A 22,247-nucleotide genomic window follows, 5' to 3' on the forward strand; every position below is an offset into this window, starting at 1 on the left:
ATGCATGAAATGAATGATTGGATTTTTAGGTTATAATATACTTCTGTTTTGATTTGAAAACAGAAAGCCATGAACTACTGTGTTGAAAAGCTGCAATTTTGTTTGTGTTCCTGCAGATGGTTGATGATCAAGACCTTGGGTTTTTTGCTAGTTTTCTTGGTGTTTTTATTTATGTTCTGGTGATTGCGTATCATTATGTGATGGCTGATCCAAAGTATGAAGGCAACTGAAAACTAGGCGTCATTCAGGATATACTAGAAGCAAATTTCCAGAAAAATTAGTGAAAGATACCTCTTATCATGCCAATTTTGTTTTCATAACTATTATGCAGGTTTGATCTAACAACAGTTTTTGCTAATATCCTTTTATCATTTGTCATCTGACTCATCTTCATATGCAAACCCAATTATTGGTACCTTTGAAAGTTAAAATGATATCTGAATCACCTCAGTATTGTTTGGGGTGATCAAGTATGCCCAAGTTAATAGTGTTTGCCAATTATTTCAGCTATCATTTTCCTTTTTGTACATGTTTGAGGGCAAGGCTGGTGAGGTAATGTGGAAATGACCCTTATAGTCATCATGCCGTGCAACATTGGGTAAAGAGTTATGCATTAACCACACATTTATCTGCTAATCAACTTTTAGATTTTTATTTTTATTTTAGGTATTGTTACATATTACACTTTCATCCCATCAGGCTGATGTGACAATGTACATAAGTTCTTGGATCAATCATTTATTATTTTGAAAAAAAAACAAAGGCCGATGGAATTTGCTACATTAGCCCAATGAGAAAAGCGTGTTGTATGTAGCATTGCTCATTTATTTATTTATTTATTTTAAACGGGGGCCAATCCAATCGTTGATTGGCACTGCCACATTAGTAGAGTGAGATAATAGTGGGATAAAAGTGTGGTTTCTAGCATTACTCTTAAGTAAATTCTTTTACCAATATTACTTATAAAAGAACTTAATTAATCTCAATCATTCTTCATTTATGTTCCATTGTTCCTATGCACATATGACACAAATTGGGATACCACGCTTCTTCAATTACTAACGTGACAACCTAGCTTGCATTTTGTATGTACATGCATGTGTTTTACCTTTTTTGTTTTTTGTTTTTTGTTTTTTTTTTTTTTTGTTTCTTAAAGAAGTATGATTGTATTAAGTCCGACCTAAGGCGTCATTCTTACCTCTTTCCACTTACCTTTGTTCACACTTGTTGAGCTGCATCCGTTTGCAAAATAAGTATCCAGACTTCTATATTTCAAGTAATAGAGTAAACTATTTTTTTCGCCGTAAAAAAAGTTGGGAATCTCCCTAAGAATGAAAAAAGAAATTTCTTCATACATTTTAGTAATCTAGCAAAGAAAATAAAACTCGGAGATCCTTATGGAGTAAAAGGAATGCATGATCTTCATCAAAAATTGATCCCTGCTTATGAAGCAGTTGAGGGGATGAGGCAACATCAAAATTGATTGCCATATTAGCCTTTATTCCATCTCCGTCAGTCTCCCGTTTATAGGATTTCTCTCTACATTTGAAGTCGAGTAAAGATTTGAACTTGGTAAAGGAGCAGTATTTAGAATTGAATTTTATTCCCCTAATCGAAATTTTTTAATTACTAAATTACTAAACAATTAAATTTACCTTTCAAATTTTATTGCTTAATTTTTTAATGGATTTTTCAAAAAAATTGTGGCAGAAGTTGAAGTATCCAAGCATTTTCCCTTCATCAAACACTTTATTCTAGCAGCACAAAACAAATTAGTATAAAACTTTAGGTACCCAAAAAATAAAAAAATATAAATATAAATATAAAACCGAGTTAGCATTACTCAATTGGATACACCTCTCGTATACACAGATGAGGTACACGCGCACACACTCCGCATCATATCATATCAATATATCATATCAAATCACATAGTATAGATTAACACTCAAATATTCCCCAATCTCATCTCGTCCTTCATAGGTGAAAACGTGAGCCGTTGATTATGAAACTGACGACCCGAAACCCCGAAAGCAGAGACGAAAACCCTAGGAACAGAAACCCGGCGAATCCCAAGGCAATCGAGATGTCCGACTGGATGCAGAATGCGTTCGTGGCCGTACACGTGTCCGTTCCTTTTAGCGCCTTTTCCATCGCTGTTCCCGCCGAGTTCGCCGACAGTAGCAGGTACGCGAACACCTAGAGGATCACAGCCCAGGAACACTGGTTCATAATTCCTTTGTAAAATTAACAAAATAAAAAAATAAAAAAGAAATATCAGAGAGAGAAAAAGAGGGTTAGGGTTTGGACCTGGTCGTGGCCGAAGTCGAACCAGACCTGAAGGATTTCGGGGAACAGAGTGGCTCCTCTGGAGATTTCCCAAACAGAGGCTACCAGTTCGAAGAGAGAGTACACGGCCACTATCGCATTCGCAGCGAACACGAATCTGCAGGAGTTTCGATCGTTAGTTTTAATATCTTGAGACTTAGGTATCTGTTTGGCTGCTGAGAAATTGGAAGGAAATTAAATTATTTTTTTCTAAAAAAGCGCATCTTTTGATTTTCTGTTAGTTTGATTAGCACTTAGCAGAAGCTGAATCACGCAACTCTGTTCAAGCAAAATGCTTGTATTGCCTCGATCGAGTGCAGATTTTCGTTTTTAGAACGAAACAGAATTGGAAATACTCTCCGTGTCTGAAAACAGAATTTTGTTTTCGGATATCGTTTCCAGAAAACAATTTCCTCTCGCTCTGCCAATTTGCAGGCAACACTAATAAACAACGAAACAAGTTTTCAACTGTCGTTTACTTTTCAAACTTTGAAATGACATAAAGCAAACTTTTCATACTATTCTCCTACATTTTCTCGTAACCCAAACGGAGGAGGAGGAAAGAGAACTTCCAAAAAGGGGCCTGGGGGTACCTGAAGGCGTCGAAATCGTACCAATGCGGAGAAGCGGAGCCATGGGAGTTGGTGAGCATGAAAACAGAGGCAGCGAGGGAGAAGCAAAACGCGGCTAGGCGAAAGACGAGTCCGAGCGAGTTGAATCGGCGGAGCTTCTGCACCGACACGGTGGAGTGGAAGTGAGGGATGCGAGGGTGAGGGGAGGGGTTCTCGCCGTTACGGAGGGCCTGAGGGGATCGCATGGTCCAAGTGCACTACAAGGCGAGTGAGAGATCATTGAGCGGATACCAAAACAAAAAAAACAAAGAAGCAGAAATCGACAGGGAAAGTTTGTAATCAGAAAGAAAACAAAAGGAATGCACTCAGTTTCAAATGTCTGGGATTTTACCTGATTTACTTATACTCGATGATAGCTTGGGTCATTGCGTTCTTCGCTGAAATGGAGCCGGGATTTCTTCTTCTTGGAATAGGATCCTCTCCATGGAGACCTACTTTTTGGTCGGACGCATTAATTATCAATACAATTTTAGCCGTAAATATAAGAACTGTTACTATCCGAGTTAATTTCTTTCTCATACAGTAAAAGTGAATTTGATTCCACGGCTCATATATAATAATTTATATATGAGCTAAAACTAGATAGTAGTTGCAGTGGTAGGTTTGGCTTTGCGTTGATTCGTATGGTGTTTTCTTTTTCCTTTGTCTCATCCTGTCATGAATCGTGTGAATTCGTTATCGAGAGCTCGACAGTCGAGCATCTTCTTCAGCTTCTTTTTTAGAATTTTCCTCTTTATTTTCCCTAGAAAACGTGTTAAAATCCTTTTTGTCTTGGTGAATATTCGTAAATCTTTCCCCACCGCGGTATTTTATCGACAAGAAGGCGGCCGTGAAAAGCGCTTGTTATCCATGGTGCGAGCATCGGAGCATACTTCTCACCAAACAAATCTTTTGCTTGGAATTTGATACATCCACTCGCCAAAGCCAACCTTTTGGAGTTCACACCCTGCCAAAGCCCCATCTTTCTATTCTGGTTCTTCAGGAACATATGGTGATTATGATCAGGAAATTGCTTCACACTTTGGCAGTCAAAAGACAGTTTTTTGGGGACTGAATTTTACTGTCATATCATTAAGTTATATAACAGTCGTATAAAACTGATTTTCATTTTTAAAACATGCAATTTTAAATGCAAATAATTTTTTTCAATCCAGTAAAAATTGTCTATTGGATGATTATACTTCACTTTCTTCTAAAATTCAACTTGTTTATGCAGCACTAGTTTAACAGTAATATGTAGTTCCAACAATGATAACGATATATGTAGTTGGATATATTTCTCTTTGTGTGAATGTACATAGTTGTAAAGGAAATATTTCATGAAAATAAGCCTGTATGCTTTAATAATTGTCACATATTTGCAATCATTGTACCATCGTTCAGAATTATTTAAGATCTCACATTTCTTGCTCTTATTAGGAGTTGGAGGGTTGAGACTGATGAGAATCCCGTGACAATTATTAATTCAGAGAGACCTATTTTTATGAAATCTTTGCTTTACAAGTGCACCCGTGCAGCAGCACATGTTATATATAAAATATGAAATGAACGGGAAAAAAAAAAAAAAAAAAAAGTTAACAGATTCATGAATAACTAGATGAGTGTATATGGTCATTGATCGGGATCTCAATTAATTTAATTTTGACAGCACATGTGAGACAGCTTATATAAGACTTACATATTTGAGTAGGTGACCAAGCAACTCAAAATTGCTTTAGATAAATAGGCTTCATATAATTATGTTCTCTCACAATGTATTGTCATATCTTTTTCTTTTGTAAGTTTGCATGCCTGACATCGTTCTCCTCGAAGATACGGTTAAGAGTAATGTTATATACACTTCCACCTTCACTCCCACTTTCATACTCTAAAAGTGCACTCTCTGACTTAACGTTATAGTGAAAATCACAATTAGATTTTAAATGGATTATAATTGAATTTTGGATCTAATGGTGACTTTCACCGCCATGTCAAAGAATATGCACTTAAGAGTATGTGTAGCGTTTCTTGTTGGTCTTACTGAAATAAACTTTTGGGAAAAGTAAAAAAAAAAAATTGAACTCCATGTTTTAATGTGTTTAAAAATTAGCCGTTACGTTTTTTTATAAAAATAAAAAAATAATTACTCCTTGAATTTTATCGAGTTAAAAATCACTCTACTGTAGCAATTTTGTTTTTAGAGCAAATTGCGAACAAAGTTTTCGCAATTTTTATACTACATTTTTATTTTATAATTATTTTATAATATTGAAGTAACAATTTTAATCCATCTTTAACATTGTGAAATAATTTTTTTTTTTTTATTCAATAATGGGATAAGAGTTACACGAACAAACACAAATAAAACGGGGTGAGCTCTCCAACAATAAAACACAAATAGAAAAGACAATACAAAGATGGTAATGGAAACAAACGGTACGCAATGAAACCAAAAAGGATCTTGGCCTCTTTAAGGGCCACATAAAGCGGTATATAAAGACAAAATGGCTTCGTTAGAAGCTTCATGCGGTAAAGGCAATCACCACCGTTAAGTGGTTGTTGTAGTATTGCCAAAACTGAGCAAGATCTATAGACGAAAAAAACACACCAGTTACAAAAGTCTCTACTTTCAAATCAGTCAAACATTGTGAAATAGTTGATGACTCTATGGTCACTTCTTCCTTTTTTTATTTTTTATTTTTATTTTTTTATATAAGAAATAATTTTTTTTAAGATTTTTTTTTTTTTTTTTTTGAGAGCCCCTTAGGTCCGGACCATCTGCAAAAAGGGCATTTTGCAGCCTCCAATCCCTTTTTGACACATTATCAACTCAAGAAAATTGCAAAAAACTAAAGTGAGAAAAAAACAGCAAATCAAAGCGAGAAAAAGACCAAAAAACCTTGCCTCCAAACCCAACCTTGGCTCTGGCGAGACCCACCTAAAACCCGCTTGAAACCGTTGTGACCCGCCTCAAAACCCGATTCTAATGCCTCAAAACTAGTTTCTAAATTCAAAACTAAAACCTAGAAGTGAAAAGTGAATTTTTTAGGGATTTTATCATCCTAAAAGTTGAAAAAAGTGGCTCCGGCGCCGGAGAAGATGACTCACGACCAGACCCATGGGTCTGGCCGAGACCCGACCCACAGGCCTAGAGTGACCCGCCACCCAGCCATGAAGCTCAAAATATTTTATGTGTGTATGATATTTTTGTAAATTTGTTTTGTATTTGCTTAGGTGTGAGTTTGTAAGTGAGGTTGTAAAAGCCGCCTTCTGAGGCTCATCCAGATCAAGGTTTTCTCTTTTTTGTTTCTTGCAGAAGAACGAGCATTTAAATGTGAATATTTTTTTATGTTTTTTCCTGGTGTGGTTATGAATAACGTGGACGCACGGAGGCCGGTAGTGCCGTTTTTCCTACAGAACAAAGCTTTCATACTGCTTTTAGGAAAAAAAAGAAAAGAAAAAAGAAAATATAAACGTGAACGCAAGTGTGTAACGGATTGCTTGGGAAAAGCATTGTGTTAACAAAGCATATATCATTATGTCTACAATATGTGGGGCTTGCGTTTACCATGTGTGCCCTAATTGAGTCTATCCCTTCATATACAATGACTTCATTAATTTGCTGAAATTCATTTTTTTTTATACGGCTTCCGGTGAGTGATTCCAGCGGGTTACTTTTTTATGTTTCTTTACCTTTTAAAACATTTAAGATAGATAAAAATTTTGTTACGATGATAGTGTCTCATATGAGTTAAGTCTAATATTGACCATGTGTATATAAATTATTGAACACCCTTCCTTTGCAAGCCAGTTTTTAAGGGTGAGTTCTACCCAAAATTTGCATCATTAGGTATTAGAACTAGCCACCATGTCGAGGGGTTCGAGTCACGGAGGGGGCGACCTATGGGCTAGATTAAAATACTGATAGGTGAGTGGAGTCATCAAAAGAGAAAGGGCTACCATAGGGTTAGTCTCAATATAGTGGGCTGCCGTGAATGTCGGCCACGGAGGCCTGGTGGTATGTTACGATCTTAGTGTCCCACATGAGTTAGGTTTAATAATGACCATGTATAAGCTCTTGGGCACCCTTTCCTTGCAAGCTGGTTTTCAAGGGTGACTTTTACCCAATATTTCTATCAAATTTTTTTTAGTAAACTTCTCAGAATTAGTTTTAAATTGTTCTTAAATATCAATTGTCTAAACAAATTTTGAGAGGTCACCCTCACCACTAAGATACTTTTTAAAATAAACTATATATATATATATATATATATTGTACACTTATTTTTAGGTGGAGAGATTATTTATGTACAATTTTTTTTTTTTTTTGGGAAGTGTGGGGCTACTATGACTACTGATTTGTTCGGTGTCGTTGGCCAAAAAAGAGAGTCAATGCACACTTTTAACGTGCCAAATCAGCCTTGTTTTTGTCACACATGCAATATCTTTCTTATCAAATGGACAGAATGATGACATACATTGATAGTTTTTAAATTGTTTAGAAGCTTTTCAGATTTTAGAAAAGAAAATTGGAGTGGGGATCAAAGTGCAGGGACTTAATCTATGATGAAAAATAAGATATTTTAATATCATCCTAAGAGTATATCAGTGTCTTACCTATTTAATTAAGTGGGCTACATCCTATAAACCTAACCCGCTAATTTCTTGTTAGATTCATGTCGGGTTTGCGAATTGTATAAAAAAATTATCAGAAGAACATGGCTTACTCGTCTTGTATAGCTTATAGAGGAAAAAGGGTGGGGGAAGAAGAGAATTTGGAATTGCTCTTGACAAGAAAGGAGAATTTAAATGTCCATCCACAGCATGTCTACAGATTCTATAGTAGAATATTAAAAAGTATGAGATTACCACTAAACTTGTTCATTGATTATGATGCTCACAAACCCAAACAAAAATTGACATTCATGAACCATCAAATGTGTGGTATACATATATTTCTAATAACATCACTAGAAGATGTGAAAAAAGACAAATTAATTGGACTGCAAATAGAACTAGAATATCTTTTTGGTGTCATGGATCATAGAAGCCAGAAATAGCAGCAATTTGGTCTTTTCTTATAGCATTTCTTGCGATCTTCTGACGCACCGTCTAACTTTCCTTCTGAACTCATCCTTTGTTTCTCTCCATTCTTTCTGCAGTTGCACAATTAACAAGATGCCAAAGTACACCAGCAAATCAACCAACTAAACCACAATAACAAATTTCAACCAGCTCATGATGAATAAATAAATATAGACACCTACCGCGGCATCTACGTTTGCAGGAGATTCGTCATTAGGGCTTGAAAGCATTGATATTATACTCAAAACTATGCTCTCAACCTGCAGTTGAAGTCGAATCGATTGCAGAAATAAGGTACAGTCAAAAAGAGAAGACATATTAGGCAATGAAAAATGAGGGAATTACTTCATCAAAGCAGAAAAAGCCTGGTGTAAGATGAAGGTATCAGATGCAAAGTAAAACAAAAACAACCAGAGCCTAGGGAAGTCTTGTTGGCCTCAATCAACAGCATATAACAATTTGAAATCAAGAAATCTGGCTCCATGGTGGTTGCAAATTACTAGTAGTCTAAGACAACCATGATAACAAATCTTTCAAGCTTAACACGTTGCTTTTATAAAAAAAAATCGGTACCTAAGACCTATTAAAACAGTCAACAATTTTCATCCAAGAGTTCTTGATTTGACAAAATTTTATAAGCAAAACTTTACTTTCTTATGCCTAGCTTTATTCTTGGAAGTGAACTATGAAAGTAAAAATGGTGCAACTCTGCTGCCGGTTGACTTCTTTTACCTGGTTCTTCTACCAGTTCTGCAATATGTTAAGCCAATTTTATATTTTCTAGGTACTCAGAGAACTCTTGCATAAATTGCTCTTAGGGTGGAACTAAAGACTATGACTACATCTAAATCAAGTGAAAACACAATGACAATCAAAATAAAAAATGGTTAAACAAGAAAGAACAAAAATTAGATGTTAAAATACATACTGTATGGACTGGACTCCAGCGTTCACTTGCATGCTCATAACCGTTTGGATCTTCACCAGGAGGATGAAGAATTGAAATGCAAACTGTTCCATCTTGGTAAACTGCAGCTCAGACAGATCAAAAACATTAGCCCAACTCTCGACGTAAAAATTCAAGTACAGAAGGGCAAGTACACTACACACCATTAGGATGCCACATCTCTGAGGTAAACCTCACTGTTGGAGGGCTTTGAGGGTAGTTAGAGGGAAAGCTCATAATGGCATTAAAGAAACCTCCATCACTGCAACAAAGGAAGGCAAAAGAATAACCCAGTAAGGTCATTGTCCTGAATATCCAATATTTAAAGCTAACTCCTACGCATATCCGTGACAAGAACTCCACAAGACAAGAGACTCGACAAAGATATGCAACATTGAAGACCTCAAATCTAAAATAAATCAGTAAATTACTGTCAACAAACCAAAACTGAGTAAAACTTGGGTCTAATACTATGATTGGTTTACCAAACTACAAAACATTCTATACTACATCAGATCATAATTCTCAGATTAAAAAACAGCAAAGAAATATTGATAAGAAAATACAAAAACTCTAAAAAAGTTCCTTGTACAAGATTTTATTAATCTTCTTGAATAAACTAAAACCCAATGACACAATATGAAGGCAACAAATTGAAAACCAGATAGAGTAAACTAAAGGGTCATAACCCAATGAGCATATACCATCACACAACTAAAAATCACATACTATTCAAATTACTAACTTAATGCATACTGCCTACCGACACTAAAAACACATCAACACCTTCAACTTTCAAGCCACAGAAACCCAAAACCACCTACCTTTTTATCATCAAATCAAACACAAAAACCAAAAATAAACAATCATGAACTTCGAACTCAATTCAAACAATAACCCAGTCAACCTTAAAACAAAATAAAACATATACACCAAAAGCCAAAGCACAGACAATGAAGACTGGTAAAAACATAGACTAAATATTCAAACTTTAACGCGAATAACAATTGGATCACTCACTAAAGCGTTTCGGGAGGCCCCATAATCGTGACGTTCCACTTGAACACATCGGTCTCGTCGACCAGACCAGCCGAGAAGCCGTCCACCGGTCTTTTACAGAGATCTGAGAATTGAAAAAAAAAAAAAACATGTCAATCTGAAACAACGAACCCGAAAAAGAACAAAAAACAAGTAATAAACCCAAGGGATAGATAGATTGAATCAGAGAGGGGACCTTTGAGTTGCTTTTGGAGGAGGAGGCTTGCTTGAGACGCTGCCATTGGAGACCGCAAAATCAAAGAGGCAAAGGAAAAAGTAGAGAAATCTCCCGGCGTTAATTGTAATGGGTGGGACTCCAAACTGGCTTTTATAGGCGAAGAGAAGGGAATCACAAAGAGTTATTGCTTGAGTTTGTCTCCCTCTTTCCCGATTTAAATAAAAAAAAAGAAATCACATAAACAAACAAAAGGGAAAGTCGGTTTATTGATACAGGCCAAGTAGGATTTCTTTTCCTTTTACCGATAGTTGTTGGAAAAGGTTTTGGTTATTTTATTCATAAGATTATTATTGAATTAAATAGATTTGACTCCTCGTGAATGCTGCATGCTCTCCCTATAAATCTTCTCTAGGGTTTCTTTCTTCACCCGCCCCCCTTTTTCCATTTCATTCTCTTCCCCTTACCCTTTCCCTTTCCTCCATGGAAGAGCTCGTTTCCAATACTGAAGCTCTCAACTGGCATGATGATCACCCCATGCAATATTTAAATTGCATTTTCAACCCAAATTTAAATAGAAATTTCTATAATCATATGCTAATTCTCTAACAACATTGTTTTACTTCAAGTGCTTAAGCTTTGATTTTATTATTATTATTATTATTATTATTATTATTATTATTATTGTGTGTTTGGGACCGTTGGGGCTGTTCGATTGATAAAACTCGTAAAATCCTATACTACATCTACATTAGCATTCAGCTATGTTACTAATTTTGATTTGAAATTCGTTATTGACTTGTGGGCTTCGGTTGGTTTCTCAACTCTCCACTACAAAAAGTCGGCGTCAAATTCAATATTGGCCTACAAACTTTGTCATCATCCTCCCTCGCCTACCTTTCCTCTCAAACTGCTCGGATTGGTAGAGAAGAAAGGAAGTATATTAAAACGATATTCTATGTTTCCTATATCGGATGGATTAATCAAATTTAAATCACGTGGAATAATCAGGTGAATTGATGGGAGTTCGAGTTTGAATTTTTGATTTTTAGTTCTGGTATCATGTTAAATAATCAATTATTTTAAAAGTTTAAGGGAATAAGAATAAACTAAATTTAATTAATCTCATTTGTTCTAACAAACTGCAAATTGTTCGAAACTTACTTGGATAAATGGGTTTCAATCTGGATAGTAAAATTGTTAAAAATCTTTGTCCTATAATATACATCATTGGAGTGCTGCACATGAGAAGTTTGTCTACGTTTCTTCTTCTTCTTATCACTTTTTTATATGCAAATCAATGTTCAAATCAGAGTCGTCATCTTTTTTTTTGTCTTCCACCTTGTCAACTTGATATGGATGATGTAGGAACCATTTTTCCTTTTTGGATGGGAATAGTTTTGCCACAAAGGATTTTCACTTTTCTAATCTCTACCAATACCATACAATGAGCAAAGATGAGCAAGCACAAAGTGTGGTAGGCAATATAAGATTCTCACACAGAGATTGAAGATTTTGGACGTGTGATTTGTGAACATTCTCTTTTCCATTGAAAATCCATCACACTATCATATTGCCGGGCTTCACTTTATTCCTTGTGGAAACTCATATTGGTTTCCTCAATGCAGTCTGCCATTCATGCAATATCTTGGTCCCAAAAACTCCCACCAAGGAAAGGACTCCACCCCATCCCTTTTTTATTTTGAGGGAACAAATAGATATTGGCTGTGTTTGGCCCCAATATTTTGCAGGCCAAAAGCGGTGTGTCCTGTTTAGAAGTGCAGTTGAAAAAAACTAATTTTTACGTTTTCAAACCGTAAGTAAAGAGAGACATTTTTAAAATACACAATTTTGAAGGTCAAAACACAATTTTTCTGAAAGTTTAATTATGTTTTTTTTTTTTAATTGCATTTTCATTAACTATGTTTTAAAATGTAGGTTTAAATACCTTTCAGCCCCATGTGACTTAACAACTTTATTTTTTGCTTCTCTCGGTTTCAATTTGTATCACAAATGGTACTTGGGTAATAACAAAAAACGGAAATTGTACCTTCATCTAAATTCCGTCCAAAATTTGACGGAAAGCCATGTCAATACCATTAAAAAATCGACACGTGTCCATATATTAATTAAAAACAGGGTGGCTCCTCTTTCTCCTTTTTTTTTTTAAATTTTTTTTTCTAATTTTCTAATATTTTTAATTTTAAAATTTTTATTTTGTATTTTTAATTAATATATGCACTCGTGTGGATTTTTTAATGGGACTGATGTGACTTTTCATCAAATTTTAGACGGAAATACCATCTCCCTTTTTTGCCATTACCTAGGCACTATTTGTGATACAAATTAAAATCGAGGGGTCAAAAAATAAAATCACCGTTAAATCATAAGAGGTTGAAAGGTATTTAACCCTAAAATATATTCTAATCACCTTTGGGTCGGATTTTCAATTATTTGGTGGTTCTTTTGGATCTAGAATTCAATTGGAAATCCAAATTCAGTTTCGACAAATTATTCAAACAAAAGGAAAAAGTTAGCCCACCAAAACTGGATGGGCTTAGAAGGATAAGAACGGGTTGTAATAGTGATGGGCCTGACCCAGAAAGAAACTGTGATAGGCTTTGGCCCCAAAAGTAAAAAGAATAAAAAGTAGGGGCATTCCGAGAATTGAACTCGGGACCTCTCGCACCCTAAGCGAGAATCATACCACTAGACCAAATGCCCTCTTTTAAACTTTTTGAGCTATTAGGGTTTATATTACTTCCACTAAGGTTCATTTAAATTTTTAGAATAAGTGGAGATGAAACCTGATTTTCTTTTTTGAATAACGAAACCTAAAAGTTTAATATAAAATGAATTCTTTTGTATTTGTATTTGGTTTATGAGTCATTTTAGTTGCTTAGTTCTAGACTTCTAGTTAATGGTATGTGTTACTTTCTAATAGGAGTCTAGTTGCCAAATCCTTATTTTTATAAAGGGATGTTATTGGTTTTTTTTTTTTTTTTTTTTTTTCAATAATAAGAATGATTTGTTTTCCTTTGATATTATTGTGGGATGTGACTCATTTAGACCGATAAACTGATAATATTGAGACCTACTATCATCTTTGCCAAAGGCTAGTAAGATTTGGGCCTTACGACGAAATTTTTCCTCCCCGCCCTATTTTATTATGCATCAAAGTCGTATAGAACCATTCACAGTAGTTTTCCTTTAATTATCCTAAAATTTAGAGAACAAAACGTATAAGAATAGATAAATTTATATTCTAATAGGTTCAAAGGAGAATGTGTGCCGAGTTCTAGCATGACTCGATCGAATGGAGGATTAAAAGGACTTCTCGAGAACATCATTTGTATCTGCATTCGAACAAAAAAGTCACATAGAGCTCTCATTGAAGTGTCGTTTGATCCTCGAACACGTAAACTGTGAAACCCTAGTTTTGGTTCAAACCAAACTTATTTTGGTTCAAACAAGATTGCAGTGGATCGCGAAATCCTAATTAACTTAAGCCTAAAAAGTTATGCCTTCTCTCATTTTATATAAGCCTTATAACCCACGACGGACCAACTAAACCTGATTGACATACAAGGACACAAAAAATCTGCAAAGTCATCAGTAATTGAATTTTGATTAGTCATCTAATTAATAAGAGTCTCACCTAATGTAACCAAGGACAAAAAGCAAGTGCATGCAAGAAACTGAATCCAGGCAGTTGCTGAGAAAGAGCAGATATCTTCAATTTGGACATTGAAATTTATGTTCATTGCACGCAAAGTTACTGATACAATCATGGAGCCTTGAAAATGGCATCTAAAGGTTGCCTTCATGAACAAGAGAGGTCAAAAGATAGGACAACTTCAGCCACAAGCGTAACAGGGAATTCAAAAGAGTTAAAAAAACTTTTACTAGAAAAGCCTTGATGAATTGTAATCACTAGCTTAAACAAAACCTATAATAATTTCTGCAGAAAAAAATTGTATTAACAGTAGTAAAAAGCATCATTATGAGTTGTCTCATTGATGGTCAATGAAGCCAGCAGCATCATTAGCATGGCAAGGGTCTTCTCTGCAATAATTGGTGTCCTGCTCTGGGCAACTTCTTCTCAAATGACAAATAGATTAGAAAAAGGTGAAAAATCTTGCAAATACTATTCTACTTGAAAGAGCTGCAGAGGCTTTGACTCTTGGAAGCGATTAAGGTGGAGCATGTTACATGATCTGAACTTACCATCAACAGAAAATAGGGCTTTGGTCGACCACTTTATGATTTTGAAATAATCATTAAACAAGCACTATTTAATTTATATTGCTTTAAAGCTAGCAGCTAGTTAAGCCCCCCTGTAGGGGTCAATACAAGCAATTATTATTTTAAAAAAATAATAATAGAAGCATCTCTTAATCAGTATTACAGAATATTGCGATAAAAGATGATAGAAAATTATAGATTAATCATTAAATTAGTACTTTAACATTCGCCTCTCCAGTGAGTGAATGTTAAAGTTTTTAACTGAAATAGGGTGAATCGTAAAGTTAAAGTTTGAAGTCAAGATCTTTGCTTTGATGCAGTGTTAAGTTGATAAAAAATAATAAATTTTAATCATTTAATTAATACTGTAACAAGATAAAACAATGATGTGCTATTTTTCTATATGGCGTTCTTACAGTTTACTGTATACCAGTAGTCTAGGCAAAAAGACCTTAAAAGAAAAGAATTAGATTGTGTCAAACTGTTCCCACACTTTCACGCATCGGAGTGCTCGTTGGTATCTACGGCGAATTACCCTTATATGTTTATCGTCTTTGTAGGTCTTTTTGACCGAACTACCGGCGTGCGATAAACTGTAAAAACAGAAATCAACCGAAGGCAATAAAAAATGTTTTACACCGAAACAGGGGAGATGTTCAGTCAGCATTAGCATGCTAGTACATTCCAATTATTCCATGATTGGGAAATCCCTGCATTACGTGAACCGAAAGCTGTAGTAAGAATCTTTTGGTTAGAGATTTGGAGGAAAAAAGCGTTGATGGCTCTATAATATGAAGATAGCCCAAGAGAAGTCAACGGACAATGACAAGGAAATTAACATTCATAGCCTTGCTAATTTTCAAATATAGCTAATATAGCATTGGATTCCCAGACAGCTTTAGCATGCATTCCATACTTTCAAATGAGCTATGATTAACCGAAAGATGGTCTATATTTCTCATGCCTATATAACCCCCCACACCTTAAATAACCCATTTACTCCATCCATGCAAGTACAAGCTCAGCCCAAGATGAAGAGAAAAGAGATTCAAATATATCTTCTCTTGGCCTTCATCCTCACTACTTCTCAATGTTATTACTCCACAGCTATGAGGAATATTCACTCTGCAGAATCAGGCAAGCCCCTATCATAATGCATCCTAAACTGATATCTTAAGCATGAAGTGAAAACAAGTAATTAAATATTTTTGCTTTGTTTGATTCTTCCATAGTTGGTTTCAAGCTCAAACCTGCACAAGCAAGAGAAAGCTCAGCTGCAGGACACATGTCAGCTACTTGGGTGAGTACTTCTTCATCTTCTTCTTCCCAATGAAGTGAAGTTGTGAGATATTGCTTTCATTTCATACATGATGATGATAGAAATGGCTAATACATCAATTTTCTTGTTTCATGAAAAGATCAACAAATCAGGAATACAGGACCAAAAAACTGCTCATAAGGTTCCTTCAGGACCCAGTCCCATTGGTAATCGGCACCCACCAATACTCAGGCGTGGTTGAGAGGTGCATTTGTCATGCTCGGCAAGCAAAAAATATGGTGAAGAAGGTGCATTTTTGTTAGTGGAGTTGGTCAGATGTTATGTGGTTGATCAAATACTATGTAGAAGTAATGTTTTTGCCGTGGCATACTTGCAGAAGGATGTCTTTTATTGGAAGGTTCATTCATATGAATAGGTTTTTACTCATGTTAAAACCTGCCTGCTCGGCTGCTCATATTAACTTTTCTTTCAACATTAGATTAATCAACAACCTTAATTTTTACAAATAATTTATGTTCTTCAATTAAAGACAAACTTCCCAGAACAGAACACCCCCCCCTAAATTATAGATCTTCATCTCTGACAAATGGAACCTAGTCGGAAAGATGTTTTGGCATGAATTATTTAGTGTCTTGTTTAAAAAAAAAAAAATGAGGAAGCAAAGGAAAAGAGTAGTTGGATATTATACCGTGATCATCTAGTCCATTCAAATATCCAGCTAGATCTTGAATCTGATTTCCTAATGAAAAACGAAAACAAACTTTTCAAATGAATGGGGTTGCAATGGATATATAGAAATTTCAAATTGACTTGTTTGCACTTATGATTGGTCAATCATGATTATCAGGAAGTACTCATACATAGATTGAAGTTTTGCTTCATGAACGTAGCCGACTGATAAGAAAAATATTCATCAGTTCCAGCCTCCAGGCAACAGTTCATGGTGATATATAACTATATAAGGGACCCTGCACTGCCTTATTGGCATACTCGTTTGCAAGGCAATTCATGTATTAGAACCCTTATTTATTTATTGATGTACTAAAAGTAATAACAAAGATTGCCAATCGATAATTCACTACACAAAATTTAGCTTTCAGCCACGACCAAAAGTTGCTGCTAATACTAACGATTGGGTCGTCGTAATTGCTATGTTGAGAAAGGTTATCAGCAACGACATTAGTGTCATTACTAATAATATTATACGTTACCGCAAATAGAGTAAGAATTTAAATCAACTAGTCGTCGTTGATGATAAGTTATCAGCACGTCATCCATAACTAATTATTAGCAACTATATAATATTGATAATTTCCAAATGCCCTCCCACCAAATAAATAGATAAATGGATATATTTTGTTGTTGAGTACGCCAATAAAGAACAAATGGATCCCTTTTGCAGAGACTAGATTTAATCATGAATCCGGAGTTGCATATGCCTTCGGACTTGGCAAAGAAATTAGGATTATTAAGCTCTGTTTTGGTCTTTCAAAGCTTGGGTAATTTTTTTTCCGAAGAATTGAATTAAAATTTTCCTTGCCAACACCTATAGAGAGCACATTGCTCTAGCATTACATTGTCACAGATAGAGCTAGAAATATCTCTCATCCACACTTGATCAATACCGTGTTGTTCTGCTACTTTAGCTATTATTCTATTAGCTACACCATTGGCTTCTTTCTTCATATGACAAATTTACCAAAATTGCAAAGTATTCAAAACTTATACTAATTAATTTTAGTATGATAAATTTTGCACGTAGTACGATTAGCACATAGGTGAATATATACGTATATCTATAACAGGTGTCAAATCTTGCTATCTGTAAGAATGAGATCAGCTTCGCATGTCTATGCAAGGAAGGGAAGGTAATGCAAAACTGCCAAAACTTGTGATTAAAAATGATTACAGCTAAAAAGTAAAATAATGACATCATATCACATCAACAATAAATTCCTCAGCTTAACACATTCTACAACATCAATCATTAGGCTTCTTTCAATCACCACCCACATAAACCACTGTATGCAAAAGCTCAAAGATCACTACAGAAAAAAGTACGCAAAAATAAGGCTGTTTATCATCCACATTCAACGCATCAAATTATCTTTTTTTCTTTTCTTTTTTTTCCTTGTGGGTGAGAAGACTGAAGAGGGCAGAAGGATTACAGAACAGGGACAATACCTAGGATATTGCACCTTATGTAATACCTTAAATGAACTGCCTAGATTCTACCACGTCAATAAATTTTTTTTTTTTTTTTTTAAAAAAAAAAAATCTAAAAACTCCCTCTTTCCTCCCACCTGACCACCTAGTGGCTGTGGGAGACTAATAGTGGCGGTGTATCGGTAAGCCGATGAAGGTGACAGCAACCGGTGGAAAGAGAGTTTTAAGTTGGTAGGCTGATGAAGGTGACAGCAACTGGTGGAAAGAGAGAGTTTTAAGTTGTTTGACGAGGCAGAATCTGGGTAGGTTATAAGTATTGCACCAGATCTCAATCAAAAATTACTAATGTGGATCCTTGTCATTGTCAAGCCAAAGATCCAGTCATCAAAAATGAATTGACAAAAATATAACAAGAAAATAAAAACCTTAGAGCCAAGCATAAAATGGGACTTCATATTTAAATTCAAAAACATGTCGAATAACAAAGAAACCCAAATGCTTCAAACAAGCACGGAAAAATTTTGTGCATGTCAAAGCCAATAAGGAGAGAGATATGGTATGGTAAGTAAAGCCTACGATGGTCAACATTGAACATACAATCACCTGTCTAAAGACCCAACTAAAATCTGATAAATATAAGAGAGAATAGGACGGGAAAGAGTCATGAAAAAAAAAAATGGAGACCCACTTTTATAGACTTCCTTTATGGAATAAGCTCAGGAAACAATGAAGCAGCAAAGACTGTAATCATCCTGGCATCGATCACACTAATGCCTCTTTCAGGTTGGCAAATGGTCGTTCACTCCCATGGAGAGGGAGCGAAGGCATACACGAACTTCATGTTCTTCTGATCCTGCACGATGTTTGGGCACAATGATCTCAAGCATTGCTCCTGTCTCACCGCAGTAAGCTTCAAGTTTAGCATCTTCTGGAATGCGGGCAGGGAGGTGAATTTCCCTAATCAATTCCCCTGGAGGGCAGTGCTCTGGTGTTGGATCAGTTAGCTTAAATGTCCTATCCTGTCGCTTAATGAATGGCATGCAGGCCTTACTCACACAAGATATCTTTATGATCCCATGTGAGTGAGTGTTCTTCCAGGTAACTTTTACTCTCTGAAGATCAGCGAAAGGCAAGCTGACAATTATCAAGAACCCTTTGTCATCCTCGTATATAGTTTTTGCAACTGTAACAGGCCCATATACATTCTTCATTACCCCACTAAACTCATTTAACCAGGGGGGATTGACTGGGTAGATTTTCATATCCAAAACTCTGTTAAAATGTGGATTATTAGGCACATAACAGCTGTCATCGTTTCCATGAGAAAACAAATCCTTCTTCCGTTTGTTACATACTGGTGAAAGATATATGCCATCACTATTGCCACGGTCTGGTGGCTGAGTTGACAAATTCAAACCAGTATGATTAAGCAACTTTCTTTGGTGGGCATTTGTGTTATTTTTTTGAGGAAGGGCTCGGTCAAGCTCGAATTCGGTGTTTTGTAGGTTTCTCCAAAAACCAAAATTACTTGCTTCAAGTGGCAGAGAGAAGTTTATATCTCGGCCTGTAAGCTCCATCCACCTCTTCTTCTCTTCCTCATTAAGACCCTTAAGGTTGGGGGACTGAACAACTTCAATACCATGCACACACTGAGGATTAGATAGACCCCTATAGTGCTTCCTCTGCATACGGTGTGATCGAACAAAACCCTTGTCCACACTAAACGGAAATGGACGCTCCCCTTGGCGAGAATGACCATTCATGTAACTCCTTAGTTGCATCTTACCCAGTGCATTTTCAGGCCTTTCCTTGAAAACCCACATATACATGTTCTCCATGTCATGCTGAACCAAAAACGTGTCTACTTGCAGGTCTGATTTCTCATATCCAGACACACCATTACTATCTCGAACAATCTTACACTTTGATTTCTCATTCAAAACAGGCTTGAAGTAAAAACTAAAGAAAAACCAGGCACCCCAAATGCTGTCAAGCCGCTTGGTCCATTTCCGTGCAACTTTTGTGACATTGACTTTTGTCACTTCTTCATAAATCTGAGACCCAAGGCTTACATCTAAGATGTCAGATGGATCACCCCAAGCTGGGGGAGGTGGGCTAGGCTCAGATAACAGCGGGAGATTGATATCAGGCGGTTGTGAAAAGAAGACAGACCGATTCATCTCTCTCTCCAATTCCTCGTGCGACAAAGAACCCATATCCATTGACAAAAGTGTAGAGAGATGATGGCTCTCCATTGAAAGGGTTGTGACGAGAGCTTCCCCCATCATTTCTTCAGAAAACTTTTTGCCCGTCTTGATTTTGGGTGTCCTTTCCAAACCCCACCCAAAACCAAATCACCTCACAAGCATCTTAATATATTGAACTGAACCCACAAATATTGTGGACTCATTAAGCAGTCAGCATATCAACGGAAGCAACTCACAAATATCTTCATGATTCAACCCACAAATTAGCCTTCACCACAAAGAGTAACCAATAACTCAAAGTACAGTGTCCAATAACATTGTCAGAACCACATTGACCTGAAAACATCAACCATAACATTTAAGCAATACACCAATATATCAAGCTTGTTCGCAGACAAGCCGAGGAAAATGAACATAAATCACTGATCTTTATTTTTTTATTGATTTTTATATAATATATCTCTCAACTCGTTTAAATTCCAACCAATGAATAAACTCACCCATAGAAGGCCAAATACTTGTACTGATCTCACCTGAGCTAAAACTTTAGTGGATATTTTTTGTTGGGGGGTGGGGGTGGATACGTAAGCTAAAGCTTTGATTTTAGAAGATCCTAAGTATAGAAAACTCTTTTAAGATCAAATTTATTCAAAAAGTTTTTGCTTTCCTACACTTTCTCAGCAACCAAACGAAGCATAAATTATATAAACAACCAGAAATTTCAGAAACCCTATAATATCATGAAATTCTACGAACATAACTGAAATGTTACGGATTCAAAGCGAACAAATCAACCACGAAACCCTAACCTAAAAGGCCAAGAAAAGGGGAAAGTTGAAATCAAAGAGATACTTGAAGATTACCTGTAAAGCGAGGGTCAGAATCCGCAGGAACTGAGAATTTTCGCAATCGATTCCCATTTTGAGAGAGAGACAGAAAGAATGGGTAACGGAATCCGTTTAAACAGACCCTCACCAGCAAAGACTGCCGTTTGAAGACTGTCGCCGTTAATTAACAATGAAGGAATTCTCGTTTTCTTCGCGCGCGCGCGAGACACACAAGTCTTTGCGTCACGCGTGTAGGACAGTGAGTCCAACATTACTGTTGATTAAAAAAATTTATAAATAACTTAAAAAAAAAGGAAAATACACTTTACCCCTAAACTATTCATCTATTTACACTTTTAATTCTAATGTTTAAAAAGTGACACTTTATCTCCCCAAACTTTCAAATTGTTGCAATTCGACCATTTTGACTTTTATTATTATTATTATTATTTTTTTTTTTTTCTAAAATGCCTCCATCCCAAGTTAAAAATAAAAAAATAAAAAAAAATGAAGGGATAACCGGTCTAGGGTGGCTTCGGCCACCATAGGCCCGGGTGGCCGGTCACCCCTAAATTTTTAATTTTTTTTTTCTTTTTAGGGTAGTCCAAATACCTCAAAGTTTTATTGACTATTAAATTAGTTCGATTATTCCTTTTAATTATTGAGGTGGTCCAAATACCCTGACATTTAAAGTTAGAGTGACCAAGGCTATTATTGATTCGCCCAATATGGTTTGGCATTACTGCCTCACTGGCCTTTGGCATTTTGTAGCTCCATCTTACAATCATACGGCATAACCAGGCAATTGGCTATGAAGATGTCAATTTCTCCCTTTTATATTGAAAAGCTCTTTATAGTAGCTTCAAGAACTGAAATAAAAAAAATAAAATTAAGCGCTTTATTTATAATAAGACTAAATATTGAAAATCGAAATCGCCTAAATCTAAAGGGATCCAATACCTTTATATTCTACAAGTTGCAACCATTTTTTTTAATGGGTAAGATGAAAATACCTTAAAAAGATAACATAAATAAATACACAACAATAATAAACAGATAGGGGAGCCTGGGGAGGCCCCATCTGCAGATTGCAGTACAGGTTGCAACGATTACCTAAGTTTAATATCATTATATGTGGGCAACTTGGTCTATGATACCCTTTTAACCATTTTTAATATTTGTTTTGAAGACAAATTAAAGTTTTCTTCGCAAGGAGACCTTTCAACTCAATATATTAAATTGATACTTATTTTAGAACATATGAATTTTACATGTATTTTATAAAATATATGTAATTAAAAATATACGTGAGAATCAATGAATCATGGTTCTATTTGTTA

General features: G+C 35.7%; 4 protein-coding genes and 1 non-coding gene across 5 annotated transcripts; 1 reads left to right on the forward strand and 4 right to left on the reverse strand.

Moving 5' to 3' along the window:
- Nucleotides 1–1,793: 1,793 nt before the first annotated feature.
- Nucleotides 1,794–3,675, reverse strand: LOC132187787 (CASP-like protein 4C1). The gene is made up of 4 exons (XM_059602221.1): nucleotides 3,292–3,675; nucleotides 2,922–3,157; nucleotides 2,311–2,446; nucleotides 1,794–2,199 (listed from the first exon to the last, which is right to left on the reverse strand). Exons 2-4 carry the CDS (start codon nucleotides 3,143–3,145, stop codon nucleotides 1,978–1,980), a joined length of 582 nt encoding a protein of 193 aa, XP_059458204.1. The 5' UTR covers nucleotides 3,146–3,157; nucleotides 3,292–3,675; the 3' UTR covers nucleotides 1,794–1,977.
- Nucleotides 3,676–7,767: 4,092 nt separating this feature from the next.
- Nucleotides 7,768–10,634, reverse strand: LOC132187383 (ubiquitin-conjugating enzyme E2 14-like). Its single transcript, XM_059601678.1, has 6 exons — nucleotides 10,205–10,634; nucleotides 9,991–10,093; nucleotides 9,135–9,232; nucleotides 8,953–9,053; nucleotides 8,207–8,284; nucleotides 7,768–8,095 (listed from the first exon to the last, which is right to left on the reverse strand). Exons 1-6 carry the CDS (start codon nucleotides 10,248–10,250, stop codon nucleotides 8,018–8,020), a joined length of 504 nt encoding a protein of 167 aa, XP_059457661.1. The 5' UTR covers nucleotides 10,251–10,634; the 3' UTR covers nucleotides 7,768–8,017.
- A 2,201-nt stretch (nucleotides 10,635–12,835) lies between these two features.
- TRNAP-AGG (transfer RNA proline (anticodon AGG)) lies at nucleotides 12,836–12,907 on the reverse strand. Its single transcript has one exon. It is a non-coding gene; the product is annotated as a tRNA-Pro (tRNA).
- A 2,528-nt stretch (nucleotides 12,908–15,435) lies between these two features.
- Nucleotides 15,436–16,107, forward strand: LOC132188090 (CLAVATA3/ESR (CLE)-related protein 46-like). The gene is made up of 3 exons (XM_059602500.1): nucleotides 15,436–15,565; nucleotides 15,661–15,728; nucleotides 15,847–16,107. The coding sequence occupies exons 1-3, from the start codon at nucleotides 15,436–15,438 to the stop codon at nucleotides 15,946–15,948; spliced, it is 300 nt and encodes a 99-aa protein (XP_059458483.1). The 3' UTR covers nucleotides 15,949–16,107.
- A 2,192-nt stretch (nucleotides 16,108–18,299) lies between these two features.
- Nucleotides 18,300–21,049, reverse strand: LOC132188560 (uncharacterized). Its single transcript, XM_059603054.1, has 2 exons — nucleotides 20,944–21,049; nucleotides 18,300–20,416 (listed from the first exon to the last, which is right to left on the reverse strand). The coding sequence occupies exon 2, from the start codon at nucleotides 20,159–20,161 to the stop codon at nucleotides 18,653–18,655; it is 1,509 nt and encodes a 502-aa protein (XP_059459037.1). The 5' UTR covers nucleotides 20,162–20,416; nucleotides 20,944–21,049; the 3' UTR covers nucleotides 18,300–18,652.
- Nucleotides 21,050–22,247: the final 1,198 nt, after the last annotated feature.

The sequence above is a fragment of the Corylus avellana genome, chromosome ca7 (assembly GCF_901000735.1).
Source record: "Corylus avellana chromosome ca7, CavTom2PMs-1.0".
Classification (NCBI taxonomy): Eukaryota; Viridiplantae; Streptophyta; class Magnoliopsida; order Fagales; family Betulaceae; genus Corylus; species Corylus avellana.

What these genes read in the sequence shown, in the direction of transcription:
- LOC132187787 (XM_059602221.1), bottom strand. Translation starts at nt 3,145, where the DNA reads ATGCGATCCCCTCAGGCCCTCCGTAACGGCGAGAACCCCTCCCCTCAC. An exon ending in TACGATTTCGACGCCTTCAG is followed by an intron (nt 2,447 to 2,921) that starts GTACCCCCAGGC and finishes AAACTCCTGCAG; the next exon opens with ATTCGTGTTCGCTGCGAATG. An exon ending in TCGACTTCGGCCACGACCAG is followed by an intron (nt 2,200 to 2,310) that starts GTCCAAACCCTA and finishes GTGATCCTCTAG; the next exon opens with GTGTTCGCGTACCTGCTACT.
- LOC132187383 (XM_059601678.1), bottom strand. Translation starts at nt 10,250, where the DNA reads ATGGCAGCGTCTCAAGCAAGCCTCCTCCTCCAAAAGCAACTCAAAG. An exon ending in CCTCCAAAAGCAACTCAAAG is followed by an intron (nt 10,094 to 10,204) that starts GTCCCCTCTCTG and finishes TTCAATTCTCAG; the next exon opens with ATCTCTGTAAAAGACCGGTG. An exon ending in GCTGGAGTCCAGTCCATACA is followed by an intron (nt 8,285 to 8,952) that starts GTATGTATTTTA and finishes CTTCAACTGCAG; the next exon opens with GTTGAGAGCATAGTTTTGAG.
- LOC132188090 (XM_059602500.1), top strand. Translation starts at nt 15,436, where the DNA reads ATGCAAGTACAAGCTCAGCCCAAGATGAAGAGAAAAGAGATTCAAATA. An exon ending in TATTCACTCTGCAGAATCAG is followed by an intron (nt 15,566 to 15,660) that starts GCAAGCCCCTAT and finishes ATTCTTCCATAG; the next exon opens with TTGGTTTCAAGCTCAAACCT. An exon ending in GACACATGTCAGCTACTTGG is followed by an intron (nt 15,729 to 15,846) that starts GTGAGTACTTCT and finishes TTTCATGAAAAG; the next exon opens with ATCAACAAATCAGGAATACA.
- LOC132188560 (XM_059603054.1), bottom strand. Translation starts at nt 20,161, where the DNA reads ATGATGGGGGAAGCTCTCGTCACAACCCTTTCAATGGAGAGCCATCAT.